The 16,070-nt window shown below is 37.8% G+C and overlaps 1 protein-coding gene across 10 annotated transcripts in view; it reads left to right on the top strand.

The window, feature by feature from the left end:
- The window catches only part of ANKRD17 (ankyrin repeat domain 17), a 159,786-nt gene that overhangs the window by 141,844 nt on the left and 1,872 nt on the right, over positions 1-16,070 (top strand). For all 10 annotated transcript variants that reach the window (XM_082838778.1, XM_082838781.1, XM_082838777.1 and 7 more), the window contains 3 exons: positions 2,655-2,852; positions 14,878-15,126; positions 15,634-15,812. In XM_082838778.1, coding sequence (XP_082694904.1) covers positions 2,655-2,852; positions 14,878-15,126; positions 15,634-15,812 — 626 coding nt within the window. The remainder of the gene's footprint in view (positions 1-2,654; positions 2,853-14,877; positions 15,127-15,633; positions 15,813-16,070) is intronic.

The raw sequence follows: 16,070 nt of genomic DNA, 5'->3' as shown, positions 1-16,070 counted from the left end.
ATCCACTCTTTTTTGGATTCTTTTCCCATATAGGCCATAACAGAGCAGCATTGAATAGAGTTCCCTGTGCTATATAGTAGGTTCTTATTAGTTATCTATTTTATGGCTAATAGTGTGTATATGTCAATCCCAATCTCCCAATTTGTCCCTCCCTGCCCCTTACCCCCTGGTAACTGTAAGTTTGTTCTCTACATCTGTAACTCTATTTCTGTTTCATAGATAAGTTCATTTGTACTCTTTTTTTAGATTCCACATATAAGCAGTATATGATATTTGTCTTTCTCTGTCTGACTTCACTCAGTATGACAATCTCTAGGTTCATTGATGTTGCTGCAAATGGCATTATTTCATTCTTTTTTTATGGCTGAGTAATATTCCATTGTATATATGTACCACATCTTTGCCCATTCCTCCATTGATGGACATTTAGGTTGCTTTCATATCCTGGCTGTTGTAAACAGTGCTGCAGTGAACATTGGGGTGTGTGTATCTTTTCAAATTACGGTTTTCTCTGGATATATGCCCAGGAGTGGGATTGCTGAATCATATAGTAGCTCTGCTTTTAGTTTTTTAAGGAACCTCCATACTGTTCTCTGTAGTGACTGTACCAATTTACATTCCCACCAACAGCGTAGGTCGGTTCCATTTTCTCCACACCCTCTCCAGCATTTATTGTTCATAGATTTTTTGATGATGACCATTCTGACCGGTATGAGGTGATACCACATTGTACTTTTGATTTACATTTCTCTAATAATTAGTGATGTTGAGTATTTTTTCATGTGATTTTAGCCATCTGTATGTCTTCTTTGAAGAAATGTCTATTTAGATCTTCTGCCCATTTTTCGATTGGGTTGTTTGTTTTTTTTGATATTGAGCTGCATGAGCTGTTTGTATATTTGGGGGATTAATTGGAAATGCTTTTATATTTCATTTTTGTAGAGTTGGAATTTAGTGAAAATACTTCACTTTTCAAAAAATGTGAAATCTAGGTAATGTGTTAAGAAAGACTAAAATTAAGATTTAGAGAAAAATAAATAAATTCTTGTTTTGTGGAAAAGTATAGAAAAAAGCCGTGCTATATCGGGAGGTAAGGTTTTGGGGTGTACAGTTGACTGGAGCCAAAATTAGCAATGAAGTTTAACTTAAGAGTCTATCAGAGGGAAGTATTAGATTCAGGTCAACATAGGCATGTTTGCCTTTACAGCTATACCACTATTTCTACACCCTAGAAATTAACATTAATTCAGTAATAGCACCCAATATGTAGTACCATCATCCCAAATATACCCTTTATGCCTGTATGTTTCTTTTTTTTCTCCTTTTGATCCAACCAATCAAGATTCACACATTGCTTTTGGCTATTATGTCTCTTTGATCTCCCACAGTCTAAAACATCTCACCACCTTCTTTTGTTCTTCTTGACATTGAATCCTTTGAAGAGTCCAGTTGTACTGAAGAATGTCCTGCATTTCAGATTCACCTGTTTTCTCAATCTGTGGTTACATTCTGGTTAAACATTTCTAGCAGGAACATCAGATAGGTAATGTTTGAATCTCACACTGCATTGTATCAGGAGGCACTCAGTGACAGATTGTCCTTCTCTTATCTATGGAAAGCATGGCCACTTAGTTACGATGCTGATTGTCAGATCTCTCTATTATAAAAGTATAGCTACAGGGGCTTCCCTGGTGGCACAGTGGTTGAGAGCCCACCTGCCGATGCAGGGGACACGGGTTCGTGCCCCAGTCCGGGAAGATCCCACATGCCGCGGAGCGGCTGGGCCCGTGAGCCATGACCACTGAGCCTGCACGTCCAGAGCCTGTGCTCCACAACAGGAGAGGCCACAACAGTGAGAGGCCCGCGTACCGCAAAAAAAAAAAAAAAAAAAGTATAGCTACAATCTTTTTTTTTCTCCTATAGTTTTTTTTTGGTTTGTTTTTAGTTTTGTGGGGTTTTTTCGGTTTTGTTTTTTTTTTTAATTTTAGTAGCACTCTTAAGTTCACAGCAAAATTGAGAGAAAAGTACAGGGGTTTTCCATATACCCCCTGCCTTCACACAGGCATAGCCTCCTTTATTACTACATCCCACTTCAGAATGGTATTTTTGTTACAGTTGATGAACCTACAGTCACACATCCTTATCAAAGTCTGTAGTTTACATGGGGTTCATTCTTGGTGCTGTACATTCTGTGGGTTTGAACAAAAGTCTAGTATAGTAACCATTATACTATCATCCAGAGTATTTTCAGTGCCTTAAAAATCCTTTGTGGTTTGCCTACTCATCCCTCCCTTTCCCATACGTTTTTAAAGGTAAAATTTTATACAACTCCTTGGCCACTAAACCTATTTAAATTCTAGTGTTAATATTAAATCTATATGTATTCTATAATAAGTAATAAAATGTCAGAATTAAAATTAAATGTAAAATGTTTTCCTTGGTAATTTCTTTTTCATAGCTATATTTAGGAAATAAAGGGGGAAATAATGAGTGGAATAATGAGTGGAATGACTAGAAGAAGTAAGCAAGGAGAAATTTTTTTAATAATCTAAAATATTTTTGGATATATTAGGGACCTCTTGGAATTTTAGGTTTTTCTAATTATATCTCCTAGGGGTAACTATTATAAATTATGATTATCTTCTACATTATAGGTATTGTCAATATGGACTCACCATATGGTTCTGTAACACCTTCTTCTACACATTTGGGAAACTTTGCCTCAAACCTTTCAGGAGGTCAAATGTATGGACCTGGGGCACCCCTTGGAGGAGCACCCACAGCTGCTAACTTTAACAGACAACATTTTTCCCCACTTAGTTTGTTGACTCCATGTTCATCAGCATCAAATGGTGAGTAATATACACTGTAGTTCCAGAGGAAGAGTTTGTCTGTATGTTCCCTTAAAAAACAAAAGGTTTTGGGTTTCCCTAATGGCACAGTGGTTGAGAGTCCGCCTGCCGATGCAGGGGACATGGGTTCGTGCCCTGGTCCGGGAAGATCCCACATGCCGTGGAGCGGCTGGTCCCGTGAGCCGTGGCCGCTGAGCCTACGCGTCCGGAGCCTGTGCTCCGCAACGGGAGAGGCCACAACAGTGAGAGGCCCGCATACCACAAAAAAATCCCCCAAAAAACAAAAGGTTTTAAGTTTTTCAAAGTTTGGAGTCTTTAAGTTTTAAATCTCTTAATAATTTAATTTCTATAAAAATGTAATTTGTATTCATGGCAATCTGAAATCAGGAGGAATTTAAATAGAATTTCCAGGTTTTTACAGTATTAGAATCAACTTCGGCTCTATCAAACCTAGCATATTATATTGAAGTTAATTTCTAAGAGGGATCATTTTTTCAGAATAAAAAATCTTGTTGTATCATCTATTGATACACATTTACTTTCAGGTTTGAGAATATAGCTTCCAAGAAGAAAGATTTGTAGCCTTAAAAGTAGTATAAATATAATGTTCTTTTGGTCTACCTTTAAATCTCATCTATTACATAAATAATACAACTGATTTCACATTACCAGATATATGATTTTAACTGTAGTCAGACTTTGAAGCAGTGATCAGATTTTTCAGACCAAGGAAGATCATTCATCATTAGGGAATTCAACTCACATTAAGAGAATTCCATAGTGAGGCTATTATTTGTGGTTATTTATTTATTTAGCAAGGATAAAGGCATCAAATTGCTTTCACCTTGAAGAAATTTTAATAAGAATCCATTTTTTTTTAAACTACCAAATTTCTTCTAACAGTGTTAGAGCCCAGTTAATAGAGACTGGTTAACTGAATGAAAGAGTAAAAATATATTAGTATTTGAGAGATGCATATCAAAGTACATTGCCAGTGAAAGCATGAACTAAGGTGTAGCATAGAGTGAATTTACATATTTATAGTTTTTCTTGTGTTTGTCAAATAACAAGGACTGTCACTTGGAATATTAATTATCCTTGTACAGGTGTCCCTAAGTGAAAAGAAGTGGTTTAAGAAAGAATTCAAAGTGACTGTGATAAAAACATGCCAGAAACAAAGTGAGAAGTATGAAAATAAAGTACGAATGTAAGAAGAAAAAAAGTTTACAGCAGTTCTCATTGAGGATACTTTACCCATCTTTGAAGATAAAGTGAATATACTATAACATAGCTACTTAGCCTGGCTTATCCAAACTAAGCTATTAACAGAACACTGAAACTAAATATAACTCTAAGGAATAACTGATTATGACATTTAAGTCTTAACTATCTGGCTTATAAGGAAAGGTTATAGCCTCAGTTATTTAAAGCTGTATTTAATGCAACATAAATTTCTGTGTACTAGAGGAATATGAATATTTGTTTTATTTATTTAGTTTATTATAAGGAAGATTGATAGGTATATATTGAATGGAAGGTAATTCACTCTGTATTAAAAATTGGCCTGGGCCTTCCTGGTGGCACAGTGATTAAGAATCCGCCTGCCAATGCAGGGGACACGGGTTCGAGCTCTGGTCCGGGAAGATCCCACATGCTGCGGAGCAACTAAGCCCGTGCACCACAACTACTGAGCTTGTGCTCTAGAGCCCGTGAGCCACAACTACTGAAGTCCACATGCCTAGAGCCCATGCTCTGCAACAAGAGAAGCCAACGCAATGAGAAGCCTGCACACTGCAACCAAGAGTAGCCTTGCTTGCCGCAGCTAGAGAAATAGAGAAAGCCTGCACACAGCAATGAAGACCCAACACAGCCAAAAATAAATAAATAAATATATTTATTTAAAAAGTTGGCCAAAAAAGGGGGGGGAATTCCCTGGCAGTGCAGTGGCTAGGACTCCGAGCTTCCATTGCCAGGGGCACGGGTTCGATTCCTGGTCAGGGAACTGAGATCCCGCAAGCCGCGCCACGTAGTGCAGCAAAAAAAAGAAAAAAATGGTACTTTATCCTAATTCAGGGTTCTCTCCCTTTAGGGAGGTGAATTTGAAGAGATTTTAGGGCAAGTTACAACAATTAAGGAAAAAAAAAAGTAAAGTAAAATATTGAGGATTACCAATGAACTCTGTTTGTAGTATAGCTAATAACCATTACATGATAATAACAATAACAACAGTTAAGTTACTGAGGTTTAGATACTTTTCAAGGTAATTTCCCCCCCAGATTGCCTTTGTCAGCAAAATCCTAATATAGACAGGTAGGTGAGCTTAGACAAGTCATTTCAGTGAACCTTAATTTTCTGATCTGTTAATATACACCACACTGGATTAGTTTAAGGAGTAAATGGGATAATCTACTATTACTATTGGTCTACTATTATCTACTATTACTACTATTACCTACTATTACTGTTGGTCTTTCTTCTTTTTGATGATAATGAACAGTAAGTGTTAGTCCTGTTTTCTAATAGTTTTAGAAATGTACTAATGGAATGGTAACAGAAGAGCAAACATATTTATAAGTAGCCAGTGATTAAAAAGTCTGAAACATAATTTTTGAATGATTTTATCTGCTTAGTTTTTTCTTTGACTCCTCTTAAAATTAGTTTTTATTCCTAAGTATAGAACAGATCTGAATCAGTGTCTTCTGAGTATGTTGAGCTGAAACTAAACCGTTACAGGAATAAAAACATCTTCCTTAAAATATCTACATATGGGTGATTCATATTCACCTATTTTTATATAAAAATAAGGATAGTCTTTGATTTTCATGTTCATAAAGAAATAGGAATTGGGAGAAAAGGTGTTAAAATGGTAACATCATTGCTATTGAAATGTGTTACCTGAAATTATTCGGTACTTAATCTTTAAAATAGAATGGATTCTCAGAAGCAGAGAATGTTTTAATATAAAATAAAACATACTTACTGATACTAATGTTTATTACTTTAGGAAATACATTAGAAATTTTTTTTCCCCTTTTGAACCATGAACCACTCAAGGTAAACATGTTGCATTTGATTATATCTCTAGGGTCTTTAAAGAGTAGCACAAAGAACCCGTGTATATCCCCCCACCCCCACTCACTAATTGTTAACATGTTGCCACATTCCTCCCTTTCCCCACCATGTATCCCTGTGTGTATGAGTGAGTGAGTGTGTGTCTGTGTACATGTGTGTGTGTAGAGTATGTGTAGGGATTGTAGGGTTTTTTTTTCCTGAATCATTTTAGAGTTAGTTGCACATATCAAGCTGATTTCCCCTAAATACTCCAAATTATAATATTTTGGAAGAACAAGAACATTCTCTTCCACAACTACAATGCAGTTGTCAATTTCAGCAAATTTTACATTGATACATTATTATTATCTAATGTATAGTCCATATTCACATTTCATCACTTGTCCCAATAATGCCGTTATTACTTCCTCTCATTCAAGATTCAAATCAGTATCACAGATTGCATTTAATTCCCATGTCTTTTTAGTCTCAGAAAATCTGGAACTGTTTCCTTAGCCTTTCTGTATCTTTCAAAGAAAGCTTTTTTTTTTTTTTTCCAGATTATAGGTTAGTTGTTTGGTAAAATGCCTGAGTTTGTTTTTCTGATATTTCTTCATGATTAAGTTTAAGTTATATATTTTTGACACGAATATTAGTATTAGTCAACATTGCACCCTTCTCACTGACATTAGAAGGTATAAAATGTCAGTTTGTGCTATTATTGGTGCTATTAACTTTGATCTCTTGGTTTCACAGATTTCTACACTGTCATATTGTCATTTTTCCCTTGGTAATTTATAATTAATATGTGGGGAGTTGCTTTGAGACAATTCTTATTCCTCATCAGACTTTCAGGCAGAATATAAGGGAAGGGGGGTGGAGAAGTAGCACTTATCTCAGTAGAAATAATAGTTTTATTTTTGTAACCATGATAATATTTATAAATTTAAAACAAAACCAACCTTGATAAAGGGAAAAACACTAAAATTGAATGTAAATAGAAACAAGTAAACCTATCTGTATTTTAGATTATTAACATAAACCTACTAAAAGAAAAAGAAACAATCCAAAAAAGTCTTAAAGACAGTAGTATTTTGTATACCCTTCAGTCTAAAGACAAATAAACTTCAGACAAATCTGCAATTCTACTTAAGACATTTGTTTTTTTATAATATTATAGATAAACAATTTTAAAACTATATGGGGTATATTGTAAGGTTGAGCAAATGAATAAGTAAAAATATTGATGATGATGTGATCCAGGATTCTCACTGTAAGAAGAGAGAAATATAGAGTAGAGTAAGGCAAGGAAAAACCCCATGGAATTGGATTGGAATTAGAGGATCAATATGAACTCATGATTTTATGTTTTCTTTTATTATAATTTTTTAAAATAAATTTATTTATTTTTGGCTGCGATGGGTCTTGCTGTGAGCGGGCTTTCTCTAGTTGCAGCAAGTACGGGCTACTTTTCGTTGAGGTGCACGGGCTTCTCATTGTGGTGGCTTCTCGTATTGCGGAGCATGGGCTCTAGAGCGCAGGCTCAGTAGTTGTGGCGCACGGGCTTAGTAGCTCTGCGGCATGTGGGATCTTCCCGGACCAGGGCTTGAACCCGTGTCCCCTGCTTTGGCAGGCGGATTCTTAACCACTGTACCACCAGGGAAGTCCATGAACTCATAATTTTAAAATGATGTTATGTGTTGCATTGAATCATATAAAATTGCCATTTCGCCACCCCCCCAGCACTGCCTACTGAAAGGGCCTAGAAGCAATGAATTTTCAGTAGCACTAAGCGTATTCAGTGTCCAGATCTGTCTGTTAAATATTTTAGTTTACTAAAAGAAACTAGGTCTTCTTGGGGAAATAGCTGATTGGAGAGCTGGGGCAGGGAAAGTATAAGGGGAGCCTGCAAAAGTCTTAGAGTGTCAGAAAGTAATTCAGTGCTCAGATGATTGGGACATGTCAAAAGGACACAGGAGGTGGCTTGAAAGGGGCTCCCACTAGCCAAATTTAGGACAATTTGACCATCAAAATGAATAATGTCAGCTCATTGAATAAAACAAAAACCCATGTTTACATAATGATTGTAAATAAAATTTTAAAATGCAGAAGAGGGAATGTTGCTCCTTACAGTATAATGACAACTCATAAATGTAGAGGAATTATAATTTGAGTCATCATTTTGCAACTGTTAGAATGATTGATTCAGGCAAGACTCTCAGACTTTTTTACCTTTAATACTGAGCTTTTAACTAGTTTTCATTTTCCTTACCTAATGTAAATCTTAATACTTTTTAATGACCATTTAGTTTGTTTTATCTGACTTCTAACTCTTCTTTAGGTAATCTGTTCACATGAGTGTAATTTCATGTTTTTGTTTATTTCTGGTAGTCTTTTAAAATTTTGTTTTTAGTGTTTATATTTTTCTTAAAAATTGCCGTTCTGGGTGCTGTTGTAGAACTAACCACAGAAGCATGACTTATTTTTCACAATATATGTATCTGGTTTATGTACTTGAACAGGTTTTATCACCACTTCTCCATACATTCCACTTTTCTTTTCCCTCCCCCTCTTTAGGACATCAGGACATGGTATTAGGACTCTGGCAAATTAAGTTGGGATGTGGGGGACATGGGTCCCTTCCTTCAAAAAAAAAAAAAAGAAAGAAAGCAAAGACCCTTCCTTGAGGCCCCCAAACAGCAGATTGGTGATGCCGGAGACCCTTCTGCATACAGTCTGGGCAGAGATCACTTCAGCCCTTATTCCACTCAAACTGCTAAGGTCTATCCTACCAACATTCAACCAGTCCATGCATTGAGTACTGATCACTGGCTCTGGTCTGTGAGTTTCATGCCTTGGCAAATTTAGTCAGTGGGCCATTTTGACATTCAGTCTTACAAAGCTGTTGTCAGATCAAAAAGCAGTAAAAAAGCATTAACAGTTTTTTAAGGAAAAAACTAATTTTACATCATGACTCAGTACACATGTACCTGTGTGTGATTGAAATATATTTACAAAACAGTACTTATCCTTACAATATATGTTGCATGCTGGTATTTTCTATTCTGTTTTCTTTAACCTTTAAAACAATTTTTTACGTTAGTCATGACCAACCACATTCATCTCATGATCTACTATAGTTTAATCAACACTGAACTGAAGCATGAAAGTACAGTGTAATTTTCCTGCAGGAGCACTTTTTCCATTTGTAAGTCACATTGCTCTTTCAATTTGAATTCAGGACCCTGTTGTCATTTCAGAACTGAGGTGGATTTACTGAAGCTTCAGTTTCAGGATAATCTTATTTGCAGGGGGCCCTGCCAAGGTCCTGTACCTGATTTTGTATTTGTAGTTTCGCATTCTTTTTCTAAAACAGATTCCCAAGATTATATAGGATCCCACAAAACCTCTAAAACCTTTTTTTTCTCTAATATATGTTAGCATATTTAATAACATGACTCTGATTTAGATTTTGCTTCTTTTTTTCTAATTAAAGAAATTATAATAATTAGAGATGAGAAGAGAAGTTATAATTATGCTCTTTTTGTAGCAAGGAATATAGACCGACCCAAGCAATCTCAAGGAAAATGGTATTTACTTTAAGGCTGTGCAGGGCAATCTTCAGAACTGTCCAGGATTTAGTACAGCAACTCTCTATCTCTTTCTATAGTGGATTTATGATCTCTCACTCATGGTCTGTTTCTTATCTTGCTTACTCTCTTTACACCTAGGCTTCTTCGTAATCTCATCTTATATACGGTCCTCAAAGATTCAATTCAGAGTTAATTAAGCCAGTTTTTCTCTGTTTACCAATTGCACCTTTCTGACTGAGAAATATGGTTGGCTCAGCTCATATGTTCAAGTAAGGTCGTAAGTCATAGATTACCAGCTAGCCTGAAGTAGATCATTGTTCAGTCAGATGCCTGCTGTTAGTCCAGTTAAGCCATCAGGAAGGAAGCAGAAAACAGTCATCTGATAAACTTAAAAAAAAATAAAATAAAAAAACAACGAACTATGGCTAGTGAGGTGGCAGAATCTGTGAAAAGGGCAAATTTTTATTTTTTCAGGCTTTCTCTAGTTGTGGTGAGCAGGGGCTACTCTTTGTTGCGGTGCGCGGGCTTCTCATTGCGGTGGCTTCTCTTGTTGTGGACTACGGGCTCTAGGCGCGCGGGCTTCAGTAGTTGTGGCATGCGGGCTCAGTAGTTGTGACTTGCGGGCTCTAGAGCGCAGGCTCAATAGTTGTGACGCATGGGCTTAGGTGCTCCACGGCATGTGGGATCTTCCCGGACCAGGGAACGAACCAGTGTCCCCTGTATTATCAGGTGGATTCTTATGTACTGTGCCACCAGGGAAGTCCCAAGGCAAATTTCTTAAATGAGGTGGGTTAGCAGGCAAGCCTCGTTATTCTGCTCATCTAAACAGAATATGGAGGGTTTCTTGGGACCTCCCTAGTGGCACAGTGATTAAGAATCCACCTGCCAATGCAGGGCACACAGGTTCGATCCCTGGTCTGGGAAGATCCCACATGCCACAGAGCAACTAATCCTGTGCACCACAGCTACTGAGCCCGCATGCCACAACTACTGAAGCCTGCGTGCCTGGAGCCTGTGCTCCACAGCAAGAGAAGCCACCGCAATGAGAAGCCCGGGCACCGCAACAAAGAGTAGCCCTTGCTCACCGCAACTAGAAAAAGCCCACTTGCAGCAATGAAGACGCAAGCAGCCAAAAATAAAAAAATAAATTAAAAAAACAGAATATGGAGGGTTTCTGTTATTTTGCTTTGCTTTTGTTTTTTGAAGGATACAGTAAAAGAGTGAAAAACTAGCTCTAACATAGAAGTTAGGGCAGGCTCCCAGAGATGAGTCTGAGGAAAGGTAGGATTCATTCGTTCTCCTTCCATCAGTCCTTCCTGCTTACCTTCCATCTCTGCTTCCTTCCTCCCTGTCACCTTTGACTGTGTCTTCGTGTTAGTTTTCTGGGTTGATTTTTCTCAGGTATATAATTGTGCCCTTTCAATATGTAGTTTAAAAAACAAAAAATAGAACTTTGTGTATCATATTTACAACTGCTTGTGTTCCTTGCAGTTCGATTTAGTCTTTTCTGGGATATTCTTTCATTTCTAATCCTTTCCTGAGTTTTGTCATCTTGTTTCTAGTTTTACTAATTCTGAATTGTGCTGTTCTTTCAAATCTTTTATTTCTTTAAGCTCACTTTGGAATTTTAGATTATAGTCTCTTTCTGATGTGCCTTTAGAATATTAGACTAAACTATAGCACTGGGTTTTTTTGGGTTTTTTTGTTTTGTTTTGTTTTGTTTTGTTTTGTTTTGCAGTACGCGGGCCTCTTACCGTTGCGGCCCCTCCCGCTGCAGAGCACAGGCTCCGGATGCACAGGCTTAGCGGCCATGGCTCACGGGCCCAGCCACTCCGCAGCATGTGGGATCTTCCCGGACCGGGGCATGAACCCGCGTCCCCTGCATCGGCAGGCGGACTCTCAACCACTGCGCCACCAGGGAAGCCCAGGGACTGGTTTTTTTGGCAGCAGGAACTGGTTTCGTGGAAGACAGTTTTTCTATGGACGGGGGTAATGGGAGTGATGGGGAATGGCAGATGAAGCTTTGCTCACTTGCCCGCCGCTCACCTCGTGCTGTGCGGCCCGGTTGCTAACAGGCCGAGGACGAGTACTGGTCTGCGGCCCAGGGGTTGGGGACCTCTGGTCTACAAGTTATTATGGGTCCATATCTCCTTTAGTTAATAGAATAGCTTTGCATGGAATTCGACTGCAGTTCTATTTTGTTTTGAATTTTTTAATGAAGTGAGTTTTCCTGAACATTTAGAAGGAGTAAGTGGATCCGGATATCTTCTCTAGTTTAAAGACTCTAGAATTTCCTCTTATAAGGAAGTGTGCAAAAATATGGTCTTATACTTTGTTAAATCTCTTGGCTTTGTTGTCCTTACCCACCCATCCAGCCTACCCACCTCTTCCACCTCTGCCCTACTCTTGACTGGATATTTTCTTCACTTTGCTTTTGTTGTCGCTTTCCTGTTCAGTTTAGAATCTGTTCCCAGAAGTTTCTTGTCAGTGTAGGACTTTATCAGCAGGTACCTTTAAGAAGTCATAGCGAGGACTTCCTTGATGGTCCAGTGGTTAAGAATCTGCCTTCCAGTGCAGGGGACGTGGGTTCGATCCCTGATTGGGGAACTAAGATCCCACATGCTGTGGGGCAACTAAGCCTGCACGCTCTAGAGCAGGGGTTCCCAGCCCCCCGTCTGCAGCCTGTTAGGAACCGGGCCTCACAGCAGGAGGTGAGTGGCAGGTGAGCGAGCAAAGCTTCATCTGCCGCTCCCCATCGCTCCACATAGCTCACATTACCACCTGAATCATCACCCCCATTACCACCTGAACCATTCCCCACCCCCCACACACATCCCCCACCCTGTGGAAAAATTGTCTTCCACAAAACTGGTCCCTGGTGCCAAAAAGGTTGGGGACCACTGCCCTGGAGCCCACGTGCCACAACTAGAGAGAAGCCCGTGCACCGCAATGAAAGATCCCACATGCTGCAACGAAGATCCTGTGTGCTGCAACTGAGACCCAATGCAGCCGAATAAATAAATAAATAAATAAATATTTTTTTAAAGTCATAGGGCCCAAGTTGCTCCAGCTTTTTCAGACCTTACTGTGAATCCCTTACAATCACCCATGCATAGGCAGAACTCTCCCACTTTCACCTGCTGTTCTCAGATTGGCCTGCCCTGCTTTCCTTTGAATACCTTTGACTGTTTTGTGGCTCTTCTGTTCTCAGGTCTAGAGAATTGCTTCCTTCCACACAGATGCTGCTACTACATGAGTCTTATAGCTGTTGGTGATTTGTCCCCATTCACTTGTATCTTTGGATTCATTTGGATATCTTGGCTGTTTTGTTATAGATGTTATCCATGGGCATGGGTTTTGGGCTTAGCTAACTTAGTGGGTTTTTTTAATGGGAAGAATCAAAACCTGTGCTACTGTTACTTCCATCATCCTAGAATTCCTTCTTATACCACTGTAAGATGAATTTTTAAATATTTATAATTTTTTTGAAGACACATGTGGCTTTTCCATTTTCTTATCATTTGTTAAAAGTAAATGCTGTCAAGTAATGCTAATGGATCCATGACCGCAGGAAATATATTTTAATTTTTCATTAGAAGGTAATAGTTTTCTTGGTTTACTTTTACAGTTAAGTCCATGTTTCATGTTTTTGTTCCCCAATGAAATCAGTATCCATACAATAAATTATAATTTATAAGGTACTTTAGCATTCATTCCTTTTAGTTAATAGTCACGACATCTCATTGAGTGGCGGTACTATCAATTTAACCAAAATAGACTTCTGCAAGTACTAGTAAGATGGAATTGATCCCCACAGTACTTTCCAATTTTGTATGATTCTAAAATATATGTGAGAAGTCTTCTAAAAAACATGTTCAGGCCAATAATATTATTGAATTTTCTTTGTCTTCCAAGTTCCCTGAAAAGTACCTCAGGATATAGAAGCACTATGTTTGTGTGTACAGATAGATTGATTGATTTTGTAAATTAATTAGCTACCTGAGTCCTTTTGGATAGATACATACACACACACACACATTCCCACGCATACACACATACATATAGAAAACTTAAATGCAAACATAAATGAAAAAATATTAAATGACTATCACTAGGGCATAGAGTCAGTTATGAATAAGTTGTATCTATGCAGGTAACTCTTTTGACTTTTTAAAAATTTATTTATTTATTTTGGCTACGTTGGGTCTTCGTTGCTGCACACAGGCTTTCTCTAGTTGGGGCTAGCGGGGGCTACTCTGGTTGCGGTGCACAGGCTTCTCATTGCGGTGGCTTCTCTTGTTGCAGAGCACAGGCTCTAGGCTCGTGGGCTTCAGTGGTTGTGGCACACGGGCTCAGTACTTGTGGCTCGTGGGCTCTAGAGCACAGGCTTCAGTAGTTGTGGCGCATGGGCTAGTTGCTCCGTGGCATGTGGGATCTTCCCGGACCAGGGCTCTAACCCGTGTCTCCTGCACTGGCAGGCGCATTCTTAACCACTGCGGCACCAGGGAAGCCCAACTGTTTTGACTTTTAAGCTTCAAGCTCCTCCACAATTCAGACTCTATTTAAATTTGAATGTGCTTGAGATTTGAACTTTTCATAAGAAATACAGTTTTGGTTATTTTTGTTTATCCTTCTTCTCTGTAGTGTGTAAAGAGATTAAATCACTAATGAATGCTCCCAAATTGCCTATATTAAGAACTAGCTTTGTTTTGATAAGTAGAGCTTAAACCGCCATTTCTAAAAGTTTCCTGTGGAATACCCACAAGATAGAATGAAACAGTTGGGTTATGAAGCATAACCTTCTGTTGGTATTTTATCAGCATATTAAAGTTCTGTGAAGTCCTGATTTAAAGAAACTTATTTTTTTCTTAAGCTTGATCTTCCAAATTTGTTAGATACCTGAATATCTTTGTTTTTTCATCATAACATACCAAGGGACAAATGTTCCCAAGGAAAATAGTTTGAGAATTGCCAATACAGGCAGTGGTTTTCCCCACCTCCGTTTTGTTGTTGTCATTGTTGTTTGTTTTTTTAATTTAAACATTGTCTTCTCATTGCTCTGGTGTTCTATTTTACCCAGTGTCAAGGGTAAATTTATTTAAATATTAATTAGTGTGTAGTTGCAGCATTCACATCTTCACATTCTACTATCATGAAACTAAATGGGAAAATTGTGAGCCGAATTAAAAACTGACTGCAGAGTCATAGAACTTTAACCAAATTTTAATATACATAATTTATTATCTAAGCATTATACTCAAATTTCATTTTTTCCTCAAAGAATGCATATTTAAGATATCTTCAGAATTTAAGATTCTGTTTTACAAAAGTACAGGCTGTATAGTTGACATGTATATTATTTGAAAATATCTTTTCTTTAGATTCTCCTGCACAGTCGGTATCCTCCGGAGTTCGTGCACCTTCTCCTGCCCCATCATCAGTACCTTTAGGGTCAGAAAAGCCCAGCAATGTCTCTCAGGATAGAAAAGTTCCAGTCCCTATTGGGACGGAACGTTCTGCACGTATCAGGCAAACTGGAACTTCAGCTCCATCTGTTATTGGGAGTAATTTGTCCACATCAGTAGGGCATAGTGGCATCTGGTCCTTTGAAGGGATTGGTGGCAATCAAGGTATGATATGCTATTCTGCTTACTGGAAAGTAAGTTTATGCATTTAACTAAAATATTGTAAGCAGTATTTAATTATCATAGGCATTCTTTAAAAATCTGTATTCATGTCTTTTTGTTTTGACTAATCAATTTATTTAAGAGTTTGAAACATTTTTTTATTCCCATGTGAGCTCTTACTGAATTTATCATTGCTTTCTGAAGATAGTTTAACGCAAGCATATTATTTTCTTCATATTAAGGAAATATTAATATTTCTTTTGGGTCTCTTAAGCTTTTATCTTAGCTTTTTTTGTTTTGTAACACAAAGTGTTTATGTTACTTTGTTAGGCTATTATGTCACTACCTACAAACATGGAAATACTGTGATAAATATATAAAAGTAGGTCATTATTCTGAAGGAATTCACAATTCAATATGGAAAATATTCAAAATATATAAAATTTTTTTGCTGCTTTCTGATTTTAAATATCACCAATTATTTTTTTCTGCCTCTTCATTTTCCCTCAGACAAAGTAGACTGGTGTAACCCTGGGATGGGAAATCCTATGATGCACAGGCCAATGTCTGATCCAGGAGTGTTTTCACAGCATCAAGCAATGGAGCGAGAGAGTACAGGAATTGTAACTCCTTCTGGTACATTCCATCAGCATGTTCCTGCAGGATACATGGACTTTCCTAAAGTTGGGGTAATGGTGATTTAAAAGCATTTTCATTATTTCGAAATGATTTTCTGATTATTAGCCTTATTTCACTTACCAGAGTATAAGCGTTTCTGAAATGATGCTGGAGCTTTGGCTTGGAATTATAGGTCAAAAGCTGGCTAAAATATAAACATTTATAAATCCTGATTTTGTCCCAGTTTAGAGAAATGTTTTTTGACAAAATATTTTATATACTAGGCTTATAGTATCTTCTGTTTAGTGGTAGAAGAAATCATATTATGG

Source organism: Leucopleurus acutus (genome assembly GCF_964270905.1).
Source record: "Leucopleurus acutus genome assembly, chromosome: 4".
NCBI lineage: Eukaryota > Metazoa > Chordata > Mammalia > Artiodactyla > Delphinidae > Leucopleurus > Leucopleurus acutus.
This window is presented reverse-complemented; position numbering and strand designations above follow the sequence as displayed.